The following is a 16,787-nucleotide window of genomic DNA, read 5'->3' as shown; positions in this document are numbered from 1 at the left end:
TATATATATATATATATATATATATATATATATATATTTCAAGACATGTTTAGATAACATTCAGAATAACAACAAATTTTTATACAGTTCAAGATTCACAATAATGAACATAAATATCTAGCTGAAGTGAAAATCACTGATTAAAAGATATAGTAACTGTTTTTGTTTTGAATGTTTGCACAAAGTGACACAAGAGATATAAATACAGCTTTTCCTATTAAAACTAAAACTACAGAAACAAAAAAAATTAACTTGGAAATCTGATATGTTTGTAGTATACAGATTTGATTTTATGTTGTTTAACATGAAAACATATTAATTGTATGTTTAAGATATTCGTGCAAAGTTGCCTAAGGCCAATCTGCACTAGCCATCTCTAATTTTGAACTGATAAACTAGAATGAAGGCAATTAGTCAACAGCACCCACTGCCAACTTTCAGGCTACTCTGCTCAAATAGAAGGATGTAACTGTTACTCTTATAGTTCATTGTGGACCAAACTGTAGAGCAGGAACATATGGCAACAGGATGTGAACCATACACAGATCCTTGGGTTCACAGTCGAGCATGCTAACCACTTGGCCACACTCAGTCTGTTTTATGATACAATTAAATGCATGTGTATTGTATGCAAATTTATTTTAAAGTAGCATAAGTTACTAAGTTGATGAATTGTACAAAAAAAAAGGCCGTTTTGAAAATATGTTTCATTGACTTTATACACATTTTCTCTTTGAATTTTTTTGCCTAATTAGTGCAAATCTACAAAACAAGCTATCTATCTCTCTCTGTTCACCAGAGAGAATTGAATCCCAAATTTTAGTGTTGGAAGTTGGGGGGGGGGGGGGTCCTTATATTCTTCAATTCAGTCAAACCTAGATAATGTTTGACATATTTTCTTCATGGACAGATAAATTTATCAGAACTGGATTAAAAGAATTTTGTTAAATTAATAAAACCAATATTTTTTCATCCCTTTTACCATCACATAGTTAAGTAAAATTAATATTTAGTCTTTCAATTTACTGTTTAGCATTTGGGTACTTTTTCTTGTCACCATGTTACTAATGGCTATATGCAAATTTATAACACCAACTTTTGCATATGCCAGTATTTCACAACACAGTGGTTTTCTGAGCAATAATTGTTCTAATACAGATTCATTAGTTTTTCAAAAAAAACAAAAAAAATTCTTATAAGCTAAAAGCATAGAAATACAAAGTACATATTTTTACACTCACAGTTACATGAAAACAATAAGATAGTCATTTTCAGCATTTCAAGTTCAATTTTGACCTTAAATAATCAATATGTATTGATTATTTCTCTAAATTGTACTAGCTTTAGTTTTTGTGTATGTATAAATATTTTTTTATTAGGTATTACACTTTTTTTACAATAAGCATTCTAGCAATCAACATAAAATTATTTAAAAAAAAAAACTCAACACAAATATACTTACAGAAAACAAAAGGAAAACAGAAATATATCTTAAAAGGAAAGTTTAAACCATAGGATCCAATATGTTAAGTTTTAAACTTTATAGTTAAACTATTATTTCATAAAACAAAAGTTTTGGGAAGTAATCTAAGTTTTTGTTAAATAACTAGATAGAAGAATGAAGAAATAGAATAAAAATCCCCTATATGAAAAGGTAAATTTTTTAAATACAGAATCAAAAGGTAACTAACATAAAAACCTGATTTTTTAAGCATAGAATAAGTTCCACTATATTAGAATGATGGATTTCTCAATACAAAATTGAAATGCCAATATAAGGAGAATAACAATTCTTTAATAAGATTAAGTCTCTTATACAAGGAGAAATCCTTAAATGCAGAATTAAAAAGCTATTATACTAGAATGATGGATATCTTATGTATAAAGCTAAAAAAAAACATTACTAAAGAATAACTGAATTTTGAAAAATAATGATACCACAATTCTATACTTAAGAAACTGATAACCTAATGACATAGCACTTTGTTCTATATTTATAAAATCTATTCTAATGTGGTTGCATTTTAGGTCTCTTTACTTAAAGTACCAATTGAAAGGGTTTTTACAGACTGGCATCACATCATGATAACAGATTTTTAAAGAAAGTGTCATAAAATTAATTTGCAGTTTACATAATTTTATTCATAGAAAAACACAGAATTTGTACTTTCAAAAAGTACCAGTACTTTAAATTGCTATAAGAATTAAGTTCCCAATTATTCTTAGAAATTTAGTGCTAAAAGTCATTCTAAAAGTAAAAAAATATTCAATATATAGTTTTATACATGAAACACTTATTATAAATCTTGGGATACAATACAGAAGAAAGCATATCAAATGATTTATTCTGTGGAGCTCTAATTAACTTTACAGTAATGGCATAATAATCAGTTGATCAAAATTTTCAGTACCAAACCTAACAACATTTTTGTATATTTTTAAAGCAGTCATTATGTATACAAAAAGAAAATACAAGCACTGTATGTTACAGGAGTCAAATAAAATGTGCACAAAGCATGTTTGTAGAACTGAACACTTCTGCTAATCTTAAAAGGCTTTCCCTACACAGATTATTTATGTGGTATTTGACTTCACATGATTCGGATGAACTAATTAACCACAAGTTACCAATTCAGTTTTTGCTAAGTATAGTGCTATATTGTCATGGTTTAATAATAAAAAAACTAAGAATTACACTATCAATTAAAAAGATTATCACACAAACACTTATTCTTAATTTTTAAACATTTTTAAAATTGAGTGCAGCTTGTGGAAAAAATATGTAAATGAACTTGAAATGTTAGCTAGCAAGCAATAGTTTCTAGTCAACTTCTGGCCTCCTGATTTTTATAATAATCTCCTATGTTCAAATCTAATATTCACACAATTTTCTAATGCTTTTTTGAAAGTTATCTAGGGAAAATACAGTTTTATCTAAAAACAAAACACAATTTACTTACAAAATAGTATTCTATGCAGAGAACTCAAAGTCACAGTCCTAAACATATTATACCTTGGCTCATTACTTCCCTTCTATTGTGTCTTTAACAGAATTACTTTATAATTCAATGCCTAGTTTTTTCTCTCACAAAAAGAAAAATTTTGTTTCCAGTACAGCAAAAGATGCACTGGAGGAATAATTAAAATCAATTTTTCCAAGGTAATGTTAAAAAGTAAAACTATGGTGTATCCAAGTATTTCAGGTTATGAGTCAATATGTGAATGATATGCATTTTTTTGTTTTCAAAGGGTAACTTTTATAAAAGAAAAACATGCAATAGTTTCCTAAACTATAACAATGCTATAGCATGTTTTGAATTACTTGTACATCTTTCTTTTGAAATATTTTTCATACAAGTCATAAGATTCAACTCTATATTTTCTAAGAAGCATAACAATAGTTTATTCTCAAAGTTTGTCTCTTCAATATCTTATGACTGCTAGGAGATTTCAGCAATAGGTATCAAATATATGAAGCCTGTGAAGCAGCCAAAACAGATATAAATACTTCTTAACTATGTGAATTCTTCAGTTTGCTTCTAATAACAGACATTACAGTAACTCAAATGCCAAACTTTATGGACTGAAAATGCTTAATTAATATTGTAAACTGTTAATGTTTTAAAACATAACTCACACTTCTTTGAGTAGATTACCCATCAAATGAATTGTGTATATCAAATGTGGTTATTCTAGCATGTCACATGTAACGTGAATATGTATTTACTTGTCAAGATGCTGTAAGCAATAACTTGCTAAACAATTTATGTATATGATTCTTTATTCTGCATAATCATTTTATTTCTTTTCTACTGTATGCAGAAATGGATTCACATAACCAAAGGAAATAAGGAAAAAATTAATAATTTTAAACCACATAAAACTGTTAGATTGCATATTTCCACACCAAAGTGCTGTTTAACTCACTTCTTTTGCCTGGGTGATCTTGAGTGTTCTCTGAAAATGAAAAGTAGAACACTTATTCAACAAATGCAGATGAATTATACTTTCTAAAAATCAGAAATGACAAGTTTCTTAAAACTTAACATCTTATGAAAGATTTTATTTTATGGAATATGAAGGATTATGTTGCACCTCGTACTCAATAAGGTATACAAACTTCTCTAATATGAGGGTTGAGATATTAAAATATACCCTCAGAATTATTGACACATTAGAGCCTTGTCAAAAAATCAATTGTGTTGTACTCAAACTTATTTACTTCAGACAAAAAAACATCTTGTCAATTATTTTAATTAGATGAGACTTGTAAAATGCAACACAAGGAACACAATGTGTCAGTGCATTATACATTTAATCCCAACTATAAATGACCATCTTTGGCTTCCAGGAATATGTGTTAATAATTAGTAGAAATTAAAAATGAGAAAATATATGAATTCTGCTTTGGCACAAAGCCATACAATGGGCTATAATTGTTATGATCACCACAGGTTACTGAACCTAGATTTTAGCATTGTAAGTCTGTACACTGACCACTGACCCACTAGGGGAAATTTTAGTTCAGTGTATCCAAGTATGAAAGGAATAGTACGATACTAATTGTTTCCTGGTTTGGCTAGATAATAATAAATGGTATAACAGTCATTGAACAACTGCAACTTCATACAGTATATGTGGTTTTGTTAACTTCATTCAGAAATATTTCTAAACCATATTATTATGTAACGATTTTTTTAATTTTGAAGTACTACTGAACTGATGAAAATATTACAAAAGTTGATGTGTTGAAAAATCAAAAATATTTTATTATGGTTTCAAAAGGCATGTTTGCAATCAGGTGATTAATGTATATTTAATTTCACTTGCACTTGAACATTAATGACTATCATATATATATATATATATATATATTCAATAAATAAAAATAAAAACAATGCATATATTAAGACAATAAAGTTAGGTTTTCTCTTCCATACTAGTTTCAATTCAATTCACAGGCTTTCAGTCATTACTTCAGGAACTATCTTTAAGTATTTCAATCAATGGAATAATTGACAGTAAATTATTTATGAACATTTAATAGAATAAATCAAATGTCACATGAATCAAGTGATAATTATTATTGTTTCAGCAGTACTATGAACAGTGATGAATTTTATTTCCTTTTATAATTTGAACGTTTTTAATTGGTTGTTAAATAGTCTGAAGACAGAGTCAACTAAAGCTGGTTGATAAAATTGTTTGAGAAAACTTGTGAGTTAATGAAAAAATAACATGGAAGAGCAAACCTTGATTTGATGTTTTAATATACATACATTCTATCACTCACTCACATTAAGTCTATATCAGTATCTGAAAATATGAACGTGTGTGTTACTGTAGTATTTGGTGAGATCACATCAGAATATTCATGTTTAACAAAGTTTTAAAAAAAATTGTCTTTGAAAGTTACTAGTTGGAAGAAAGAAACGTACAACAACAATACAATCACATGAGTGTGTTAAACTTAAGCTTATTTGACTTTTCTAAAAGTATTTTTTTATCCAAGTAATAAAATTTTAACATGAATGTTTTTCTGCATTGGGAATTAACTTTAAACAACATATATCATTAGTAGCCTATAAATATTTGAATCTTATGTGAAAATTATAAAACTTTACAAGACAGCATAGAAAAATCATGACAAAACACAATAGAAATGTTTCTAAACCCATTTCAGAGATAAAGCTGTACTACAGTAATTGTTCAGTGTTAAGAAAGGGATCAATCCTGTTTCTCTAAAAACAGCACACTAAGTGAATTTTGTAACTTTATTAACCCTCTTGTTATGGGCTTGGTCAATTACACTGACCTTGTGACCACAAAGTGACCATCAGAGTTTCTATACAATAATTTTTGATATGTTTTGTGTATCTTCATAAAATCTGGCAAGCTTTCAGCAAACATTACAATTCCTTTGTACACAAAAAATTTGTCCATGCATATAAGAAGTCATAGTGTTATTTGCTCTGAGTGCAAAGTGATTTTCATGTTAAGTTTAAAAATACCTTTCTTCATCTGAAAATTGTCAAATTTCATTCATGTAATCTCTAAAACCTCCTAAATAAATATTGACCTTTTTTTATCAGTAAAACGTTACATTTTATTTGTTATTTTCTGTACCCTAACTCTATACACATACAGTCGATTTGAACAATCTCTTAAACACCATAAAATAATACGAAATGTTTAAATTATCCTTCTTTCTTTCTAGAATGACTGCAAATTGTAATAGGAAACTACAACTGTTTATCCTAAATAACTTAAAGCTCATAACAGTAGACATCTGTTTAAACTTAATTTTATTGTTTTACAGTCCTTTGATTTGTGTATGACTAAAATCCCACCACAGGAGAATGTGTAACTCAAGTTACTGTATTGTATTACGTAATGCACAGGCTGTTCGCAAACATATCTCATTAAAAATTATTATATTTCATTATCCTATCTAATAAGTTTCCAATTTCTACATTTTAGTTACTTTTATAATAATAAACAAAGAATACACATGAAAAACAAGAGATATGATACTTACCTATGTCCTCGTTTTTTTGCTGTCAATGAAAGTTAAGCCTACTTTTTTCATACTAATGGTATTAGTATACAACATTTTTATTTAATTAAATAATGCACCTAAGAACGCTGAATAATAACATGCACAAAACAAACAATGTTCTATAACCATCATAATTTACCTGGCTTTCTAACTATGCAATAAAAGCCTTTAAAAATTTAGCTAAACTTGTCAATGTAAATGTACCCCGAGAGAGATTTCAAACTGGAGGTGAAATGGACAATACTCTGTATAAGAAACAACAGAACAAATATGTCATTTGATCAATTAAAATTTTTGGCTTTCTATTGGTTATAAATAATATAGTATAAAATATCAGAGAAAACTTGGCAATTTGTAAAAGAGAGCATGTGACAAGTGGGCATGGCAAGTGGGTCTGAACTTCTTGTTTATGGCTCCATAAACAAAGAAGATTGAAAGCCATAATAATTATGATTGGCCAGAATAATATCTATGTTACAATAAATACTTTAAATTCTGTACTTGTCAGAGGGATGATAAATAAATTGTTGAAGAGGGAAGACCTAGAGAACAAAAGCCACAATTCTCATATTAGGCAAGACTGAGGATTTTTAAAAATATTTCTTTATAAAATCAAGAATTTAAAACTTATATTATTTGATTTATTAGCTATGTTTTGATGCCAAGTTTACTCGTGTACAATGATAATAATTTAATTAAATTTTTTACATAACTCTCTAAAAAGTCATGACATATACTTTAACCTACCTGTATCGAGAGGGTTTAGCAAATTCTTATTAGAATCAGTTTGAAGATAAATAAAAAAAAGTTCTACAATTTTTAAGATACAACCAAGTAGTTTTTTTTTTTTTTTTTCAAAGCTTCTAAGTTAATACTCTATTGTTACATAGTTTGGTGGCTATCCTGCACAAAACAATATCCACATCTTTAATTAGAGATGCAAATGAAATTATTTTTAGGAGTTGGCTAATTATAAATTATAATTTTCACTTTTCCACAAAAAAAAATACTTGTTTTTTATCATAAGCAAAAACAGAATGCACAACTGTAAACATAAGATACATAATACAAAATTCCCCTCAAACCTGTCCCTTTCACAAGATCCAGAGTGTGAGCTAGAAGGAGAATGGCTAGAGGAGTGTGAATCATGTTGTCTTTCTTTCCTTCTGGATCTTGGAGAGTCTGACCTTAAATATAAAAGAAAAAAATATATTTTACTTTGAATGGCAAATTCTGGCTATACATACCTATTATGTGACAAATTTAATCCTTCTTGTTTAAATATTATGATCCAGTCTTTTAAAGCTGTACATGCATAACAAACATTGTAACTGCTGTAGCAACATTTCTTGAACTGCTATCACTACCTAATACTAATCAAGATAATTTCTAAGTGAATCTCTAATTTGTATTTTCTATTTAAAAATGTTACACTATTAAATCTGATCTACTACAATGTAACACTACCTCTGAAGACTGTTATTTCCAAATTCTAGGTACAATATATATAGCAGTAACAACACTTTATGTGACTCGTAAGAATTATCTTCAATAGTGGAGTTAAAACAAAACTAAACTTCAGAATACAGTTACCTGCTTTGTCATTACATATCCAAATTTGCTGGCATCTCACCCATATAATGAAGGTATTTCTAATATCAGCAATTTCATATTTCTATATATTTTAACCCAATTACTTTTTTATACACGCATTACTATATCATTCTCATACTATATTTATATCTATTTTTAAAAACAAAGCTTTCTTCTTTCCTACCTTGATTAGAAATTATGCAACATTCACTTAATATTATTCAATTTTTAAATAAAAATATGTCAAACATTTTAGATCAAACTTTTTCTCAAGCCTTCATAAAAATCAATACTTTAATTTTTTCCAACTATTTTGCAGAAAAACAAACAATAATATATAGTAACAGGCTATTACTGGTAAATACCAGTTAATGCAAAACTTCTTTTAAGCTGTGCAATAATCATACATGTAGGTAAATACATATTCTTTGACAATATAGTCTTTAATCAGTAAAGATCACAAATCAGTATGTTAAAGTCAGCAATGTCAAACTTGAAAATACATGTTAATTGCTGTTTACATTCAAAGGGAAATAAATTTCAAACACAACCACTAACTGTCTTTAAATCTTTGTAGGTTAATAATTTGGGGTGAATGTAATAGAATCTAGAAAACTATGAATTCTGAATATTTAAAAAAAAATCCCAAATATGTTTCAAGAAATGATCAAAACCAAGTACAAAAAGCATTATAAAACTTTGACAAACATAACTCTTCCTATATAAACTATAAAGAGAGAGTACAAAATTATTTTTGGAATCTGAAAGAACATTTTAACAGGATAAAAAATTTGGTTTGACATTGCTTGGTATGAAAGTGTGCATTAAGTATTTCAGATATTAGTACAAAGCTGCACAAGTGTTGTTTGTGCTGGCCATCCCTAATTTAGAAAGTAGCTCTAGCCAACAGCACTCACTTTTGGGTTACTCCAATTGAATAATGGGATTTGACTATGATACACCAATAACCCTAAAGTGAGGAGCATTTGTTATGTAGCAACAGGATGTGAACCATGGACCATTACATTCACAGTACGACTAATACAAGGCCACACCTTACATTAAGTTCTTTAATAAACATTGAAATAATTTAAAGATATACTTTATGATTGCAGTTTGAGTACAGTACAATGCTCTAATAGAGCTATGTTTACATTTGGCTAATAAAGAAGAACATTATATATACATATCCACAACTGTAAGCACTATGATCTAAGTAAAAGTTACAAATGCTCAGTAGATAAGTGTACTATAAGATTATAAAAATTGTCTATTTGCATTTAAAAGGTACCTAGCTTATAATACTGTACCATACTGTGTGGAGTACAGTTTAATCACACAAACCATAAACCAAAGTCACTCTTATAATACTGCACAGTACTGTGTGGAGTATAGTTTAATCACACAAACTATAAACCAAAATCATTCTCATAATATTTTACCATACTGTGTGGAGTATAATTTAATCCCACAAACTAAAGTTATTCTTATAATACTGCACAAACTACGGCTAACTTGTAGATACGTTATACCTTAAAAAGAGATCTTCCTGCTGTTCCATGGCCAATTCTGAACACATTGATATTTAATGCAGCCATGAGCTTCTATATATAAATAATCACGAATTACTGAGCCTGAACAAGGGGATAGAACCCCTGACTTTACTTAAAACTACCTTACTTTAAACATTTAAATAAACAAAGATTTTTCAGTCCCCAAAAACCTAAGATTGATTTTTGAATGCTAAATAAAACAAATCTAGAGCAAGGTTAGTATTTAGCTAATTCACCAAATTTATTGTAATTAGATCTTTATTTATAATATGGTAATTGTGTTGTTGTTTTTTTATGCATCAAACACCAATTCAACTATGATTCTAATCACTTCAAAACATTCATCAAGTATGAAAACAACTCTTAAGGACTGCATGATTCCACCTCTGCATTAAAGATATATAGACAGTTTTATTGTAAAAGTTTCAGGGTATTTCTAAATTATACTAGAAAATAATTCATGGTTGTTTATAGTAAGATTTGGCTCTTTATCTTAACCATAATTTCTTTGCCACTGTTAAATGTGGTGGCAGCACACCCACAGTAATTCAAAAATATAGTGTTATGGAATAATTTCTAAACAAACAAGAAACCCTTCAAAATTTATACAAGGACAATTTTGAGATGCATCAATAACATGTCACAGCCTCAGATCACAAAATCAACTTAAGTTTGCATTGTAAGTTACCATACAAAGATGAAAAGTGATAATGACCTTTGACCTTTTACCATACCACCCCACCCTGTTACCTTGACCTAGATCGAGATCTCTTCCGTTTTTTCCCTCTAGGTGAGGCTGAACTTGATTTGGAGTGGGAAGAAGAACTGCTAACTGACCATGAGCGAGATTGAGAAGAATGGCTAGACCTTGAAGGTGAAGATGCAGAAGAATGAGAGGATGATCTGGAATTAGATCGACTTTTTCTGTGATTATTTTTGACACTGTTGACTTTTGTTGGCATTTCATTCTCATCCTCATCACCCCACCCAGTCAGGTCATATTTAGAAACATCTCCATCTTCATCATCCTTTTAATAGAATAAGACACATTATCATATAAAAATATTTATAATGAAATACAATTCTGCGTTCTATTTTTTCTAGTAACTTGTAATTCTCTACTTTAACAAATAAAATATTGGCATTTTGACAGCATTTTGTTATTTTGTCTAAATCAGCAGGCCTACAGAAAAATATTTATACATATCCTCATGAAACAGTTGACTAATGCCCACAATACAAACATAACTATACATTTCCGAAAAAAAAATTATTTCAATAAAAGCAAATTTACATCAGAGCTGGGCAAGTTAATCAATATAACCTATTACATATGGTAGAGTGCTCTGAAAATTTCAAAGTTAAAAGATACATGATCCCTGGGCTTTTGCACATTATACTGATCATTACAAGTGACCAGTGTAATGTTTGAGGTCTGAAAAATCATTTAAAGCCTTGTCACAAGAAAATGGATAATTTGAAATGGTTTACTATTTACTATAAACATAGTTAAATACTAATGCATCAAGAAAAATCATATTCAATTTATTCATTAAGTTCAATAATAACATAAAAGTCACACAACAGAATGGTTCTGACAATCAGACAGTCACAGAAAACAACAATTCAGGTATTTTTTAGTTTTCTTTTTGAAATCTGGGGCATTGCGATAGTGTTTTTTGACTACTTGCAGCATGAATTACCTTTGCTCTTCATCATTCATTCTGGTGTTTGCAAAGTCTGTGATAAGTTTGACTGCTCTTTCAGAAAGATCATTTACCACTTTGGCATGGTGAACAACCTTGGCAGCTTCCTGGAAATATCATAGTTGTGTTGGTAGCAAATGTAACCAGTCAATGTCAATAACAAAAAGGTTGAATAGGAGCCATGATTTTCTGCCAATCAAAGACTCCAAATTTGTCAATGAAGCTGACTGTGGAAAAAGTGGTGTTCCTTTTTTCCAGTGTATTTTTTTGTCCTTCATAATGATCAATTTGTTTCTTCTCAGATTCTGACATGAAGTTGGAGAAGAGCGCAAAACCAGAGATGGCTGTTGAGCATAGTAATGACTGCTTCTGAAAGTGTTGGATAAATGTAACTTGTCCATTTTGGCTTGATCATAATTCAAATGCATTCATCTTAGCACTGTAAATCACAGTTACCATCCAACAGGCATGATGATATACACCAGGCTGTAGCCAGTGCAGTCCTCCTGGGAAAATCAACATCAGCTCGGCACATTCTGAATAATTCGAAGCAGCTTTAAAATCTGAAGCTGCTCGGGGAAGTATTGAGGAACATTTAACTTTTAAGACACTGTGTTTCTCTGATCATCGACTTAAATGTCAGCGGTAAATTATCATCAGCTTTCTGCAAGGAAGATTGATTTTAAAATCAATCTTCCTCGCAGAAAGCTGATGATAATTTACCGCTGACATTTAAGTCGATGATCAGAGAAACGCAGTGTCTTAAAAGTTAAATGTTCCTCAATAGTTCTCCAAGACTTCTTAAGCTCATGGTTGTCCATATCAGTTATTGCACCAAACAATTCCTGCCAAACTACACACAAAATTCTTTCCATGATGTAATGACAGCAAGCAAAATAAAAAACTTTCTTGTTAAGCAAAGCTTTGAACTACATACATGCACCAGAGTATGAAGCAGTAATATCAAAAGCAAGTCCAACAACAGAATATTCTACTTTCAACTAGGGTGCGAGAGCATGGCTTGTGTTAGTCTGGGTTGTACCATTTCCATCTGGAATCGCTGGAGCACCAAACAATTTTTACTTTTTGTGGTTTGGCATTCCTACTATAAGAACTCCTAACTTCTCCTCATCTCCTGGAACAATTTTTCTGTCTCAGTGTAATGTTGCATACTTCGGTGGAATAAAGAGGTTTTCATAGTAATAACACTCTCCATTCAATTTTTTTTTTTTGCTGCACTCCTTGTACTTGATTTAGAAAGAGTCACATTATCCCACCTTCTGAAATGACTGCAGCCATGAATGCTGTTCTTTGACCTGCAGATAAAATATAAAACAATCTGCCATTGTTGAATTTTTTTGACATGAATAGATTGCTTGGAGGCTCCAAAGTAATGGTTCCCTTTCTCATGGATGTAGGATTCTTAGGCCTAGCACTAGATTAAGATGGATATTAAAAATCTTCATTTATAAACTGTGTATCTGGACTGTCTGTGGAACTTACTGGCTAGGGGTTGGGATATTCTGGATTCATACTGAAAGTTGCTGCAAAACTATGCTTTCTTTATTCTTCAGACTTTTTCTCATGAAATAAGAATTCTCTCTCGTTATTTTCTTTTTTTTCTTACTGTATGCTTTGTCTTCTGATCCTAAAAGACACCTTTGATTTTGTAAAGCTTTCAGAAATTAAACATCTTTTTTCTGTTCCTAATTTCAGAACTGGTCAGTTTCCATTTTTTTTCTAAACATCTTGGTATGAAAGGAAAGAGTAGTTTTGTAGCTCTTCAACAAACAATTTTTCCTTTGCTTCATTTGATTTACACCCTTTTCTCTTTTGAAGTGTCTTGTAACTATCATAAAGATTCAAAATCTTAGTTTTGACTTTTCCTGCTTTGTCCCATTGGTTTTGAATTTCAAGTATGACTGTCTGCAACTGCACCATTAAAGTTGATGTGCTTTTCATGCTGCATTGGTTTATATTTTAAATAGAAGAACATTCATAGAACAACTCTCTTTGTTTGAATTCTGGAAGCTGAGAGTTCAGGTATAGGTTTTCCCACTAACCATATATCCTGATCTTTCCTCAAAATAGGTCAATCCATTGTTCATCAAACAATCTGAATAAACAAGATTCAATGAATATTATGATTGTGTTTCAAATTATATGTTCAGAATTTAAATATTACATTAACCCTATCCCTACAGATTTTCCTATGGTCAAGGGTCAAAGGGCATGGCATCAAGTTTGTAGACTTACATTCAAAATTTTATTGAACAACTATTTTATGAATGTATATCAATAAGTTTGGTATCAAATTGTAGATTTTATTTAAATTTTAGGATTATACATTAGTTAATTTAAAAGTAAATATTGAAACAAAATTCCTAAATACTGAATTCTGAGATTCAAATTAGATGTTTGCGATGTTCAAATACAAAGTCTATAGTTTCTTCCATATTAGAAACAAAAATCACTGATATTTACAGACTAGAATATAAAATAAGAACCTCCTATCTTTTCTATTTAGCAAATCAAACACAGTGGTCCCATCCACCTCTTTCATTTTTGTAAATGCTTGCTTATGTACACCCTCTTACCTCTATCATGTATTTATAACCAAATGAAAGTTCTGAATTTCCCCCACATGAATTTCTCAGCCTATACAAGGTGAGTATTTCCCAAGATTAATCTTTTTGTTCCCAACCTCGAAAGGAAGGGGTAAGAGAAAATGTTGTTTGAAATACAATATTTTTGTAGAACAAAATAAAGCTTAGTTAGTAAACCTGAAAAATTACATTGGAATTGTGCAATATTGGTAGAGTAATCTATAACTCTTTATTATTTCAAAACTCATATATAAACCCTAAATAAGTTATTTTGTTTTACATCCTCCACATGAAAAACTCGAAAAAGCTTAGCATGCAATGTACACCAAGTGAATACAAACTTCTTTACAATTGTAAGTAGTAGAGATCATTGTTTTATATATTTCTTTATTTACTGTTCTATGCTTTAAGAAATTTAAAAATATATTTGTAAATAGTAATAGTATATATACATATGTAATGTATTATAACTGAAACGTGACTGTATTTTACAAAATACTGGTCCACTAGAACAAAGCCAAGACAGATCATTTTGTAAATGCCAGTATTATGCTACTAGATATGGTAAAATGGGATGCACATGCACCATGATTGCAACTTCTGTAATGTTAGTCAGGCATGGCTGAAAGGTCAATAAAATAAAAATAATAAATATAAATAGATGTATAATGTTATGAGATTTAAGCTATTTAGAATAAACATTTGTGTTTTCATGTCACAATTTGTAGCCATTCTAGAATGAAACAAGCATAGCTTAATCATTTCCTAATTTTCTATGGTAGTTACAAGGTCAGTCAATTTAACCAAATTCATACAGAGATAAGATAGAGAAAATGACAGATAAAATATAATATTTTTCTTTAAAGAAAAGTTTGATATCTATCTGGATTTTATTAGGAGGTTATGGGGATTTTGCAAATGAAATTTGACAATTTTCTGACGCATAAAGGCATTTTTAATCTTAAAATTACTTCGCATGTGGGATAGTTACCATTCAAAAATAAAAAGTTCACAAGTAAATCGATAATTGAAAAAATCTTAAAACATAATTAAAGAATCTGATATTTTTGTGTACAAAAGCCTTGTTATGTTTAATGATAATATGCCAAATTTTGTTAAGATATGCATACTGTATTAAAAGTTATAGTATGAAAACTATAACAAGTACAAAATGGTTACGAGGTCAGTCCCTGGGATTGAGCCCATAGTGAAAGGATTAAAACATCTGAATTTAAAACTTTAAAATCCAATTAAAAGGAAAGCAACTTCTTATAGACTTTTAATTAAAATAAAAATGGTAGTAATTACCAAATTAACAATTTTAATAGACTTTTGACATTTAAAAATCTTTGGCACTAGTGGCAAGACTTTGGCATCTTCACTTAGGCTGAAAGTAGAATGGGAAAAAGTACAGGGAGCATACCTTTGACCAACTTTTTGTAATTGTTATATATCTGATGCACCATAATGAACAGTGATTATAACGATTAGTGTCAGGTAAATTAATTGATTAATCAAAATTATGATTGATTCAAGAAGGAATAGATACTAAGGCTATCTGCAACTGTCACTAATTTTACACTTTTGAATAGAAGGAAGGAAATTGTCTGGCTGGACCCAACCACCAATTTTTCTTAATTATTTTCTTATTCTTGAACTGCTGACTGGAGGGAATGCAACTGGCTAGCAGCACCTCCTATTAACTTTTTTTCTGGCTTGTACGTACTACAGCTAGAGAACACTGTACTAATCAATTAATAGAGCTGTCAATTAATCAATTAGCAAGTATCAATTATTGTCCAGCTTAGAAATTTGGTTTACCAATAAAAATCAACTCAATAATTACTTCTGTTTTTACCATTCAAAGATAAATAGATGTTAGAAGTTACTTCAATTAGTTACTTTTGCAAAGGATTTTTTTGTTTCCATTTAGCTTAATGTTTCACACAAAACTGAAATAAAAACGGGCTAAAATATAATTTAAGCTTGCAAGTAGTTATAGAGATATAAATATCAATAGTCCAAATTGCCCTTCAGCATTCAAAGCATTTTAACTAGTTATACATTTTTGTAAAAATAAATAATTTGTTATATTGTTTTATATAACTAAAAATAAACATACTCAAATTTACTGAGTATAAAGCAGCTAGAATGCCTATTATTGTTTCAATACCTCTATAATAAAGCTTAGTTTTTTATCTCTTGTCATATTCAGCATGTTGGAACAATGGTCTATTGAATTAGTGAGTAGATAACATAATTCCTAGTCCAAATAAAGATAAATGATTAAGTGAAACAATTATTAAATAATTAGGTAAATTAGCATTAGCATTAATTAGCATTCTCTCCAAAAAACATCAATGTGATATTGCAAAGATTGTATGACGTTAAAACTTCCATATTTTCAAAATATAAGTTTCTAAGTGGAAGGTATATATACTCTAATGTTAACCCTTTCCATACTGTGTGTGTGTGCGCATGTCACTGATATCCCTTGATGTTTATTATTCTGACATGGAAATACTTAACCAAAATACATGAAATTTAAAAGAAACAGACTAAATAGAATTAGGTTGTCAAGATATTAATGTTGCTTTTTTTTAGATGAAAAAACTGAACAACTTATATATCAAAACAAAACAGTTATTAAGTGAAATAGTCTCCATTCTTATTGATGATGCTTTACCATCTTACAATCGGGTTGTTAATGCCCTGAATAAAGAAATCACTTAGCTTTGAAGCAAAAAAACATGTTGATGTCCTCTTTAAC

At 29.5% G+C, this 16,787-nt stretch overlaps 1 protein-coding gene across 6 annotated transcripts in view; it reads right to left on the bottom strand.

Moving 5' to 3' along the window:
* Positions 1–3,763: 3,763 nt before the first annotated feature.
* Positions 3,764–16,787, bottom strand: part of LOC106468401 (zinc finger Ran-binding domain-containing protein 2-like) — a 100,032-nt gene continuing 87,008 nt past the window's right edge. For all 6 annotated transcript variants that reach the window (XM_013928826.2, XM_013928824.2, XM_013928825.2 and 3 more), the window contains exons 8-10: positions 10,456–10,733; positions 7,645–7,746; positions 3,764–3,957 (exon numbers count right to left, since the gene is read on the bottom strand). In XM_013928826.2, the coding sequence (XP_013784280.1) occupies positions 3,924–3,957; positions 7,645–7,746; positions 10,456–10,733 (414 nt within the window). In that variant the 3' untranslated portion in view covers positions 3,764–3,923. The remainder of the gene's footprint in view (positions 3,958–7,644; positions 7,747–10,455; positions 10,734–16,787) is intronic.

This window comes from Limulus polyphemus, unplaced genomic scaffold (genome assembly GCF_000517525.1).
Source record: "Limulus polyphemus unplaced genomic scaffold, Limulus_polyphemus-2.1.2 Scaffold2995, whole genome shotgun sequence".
NCBI classification, from domain to species: Eukaryota; Metazoa; Arthropoda; class Merostomata; order Xiphosura; family Limulidae; genus Limulus; species Limulus polyphemus.
The sequence above is the reverse complement of the archived record's forward strand: the minus strand, read 5'-3'. Positions and strand labels throughout refer to the sequence as shown.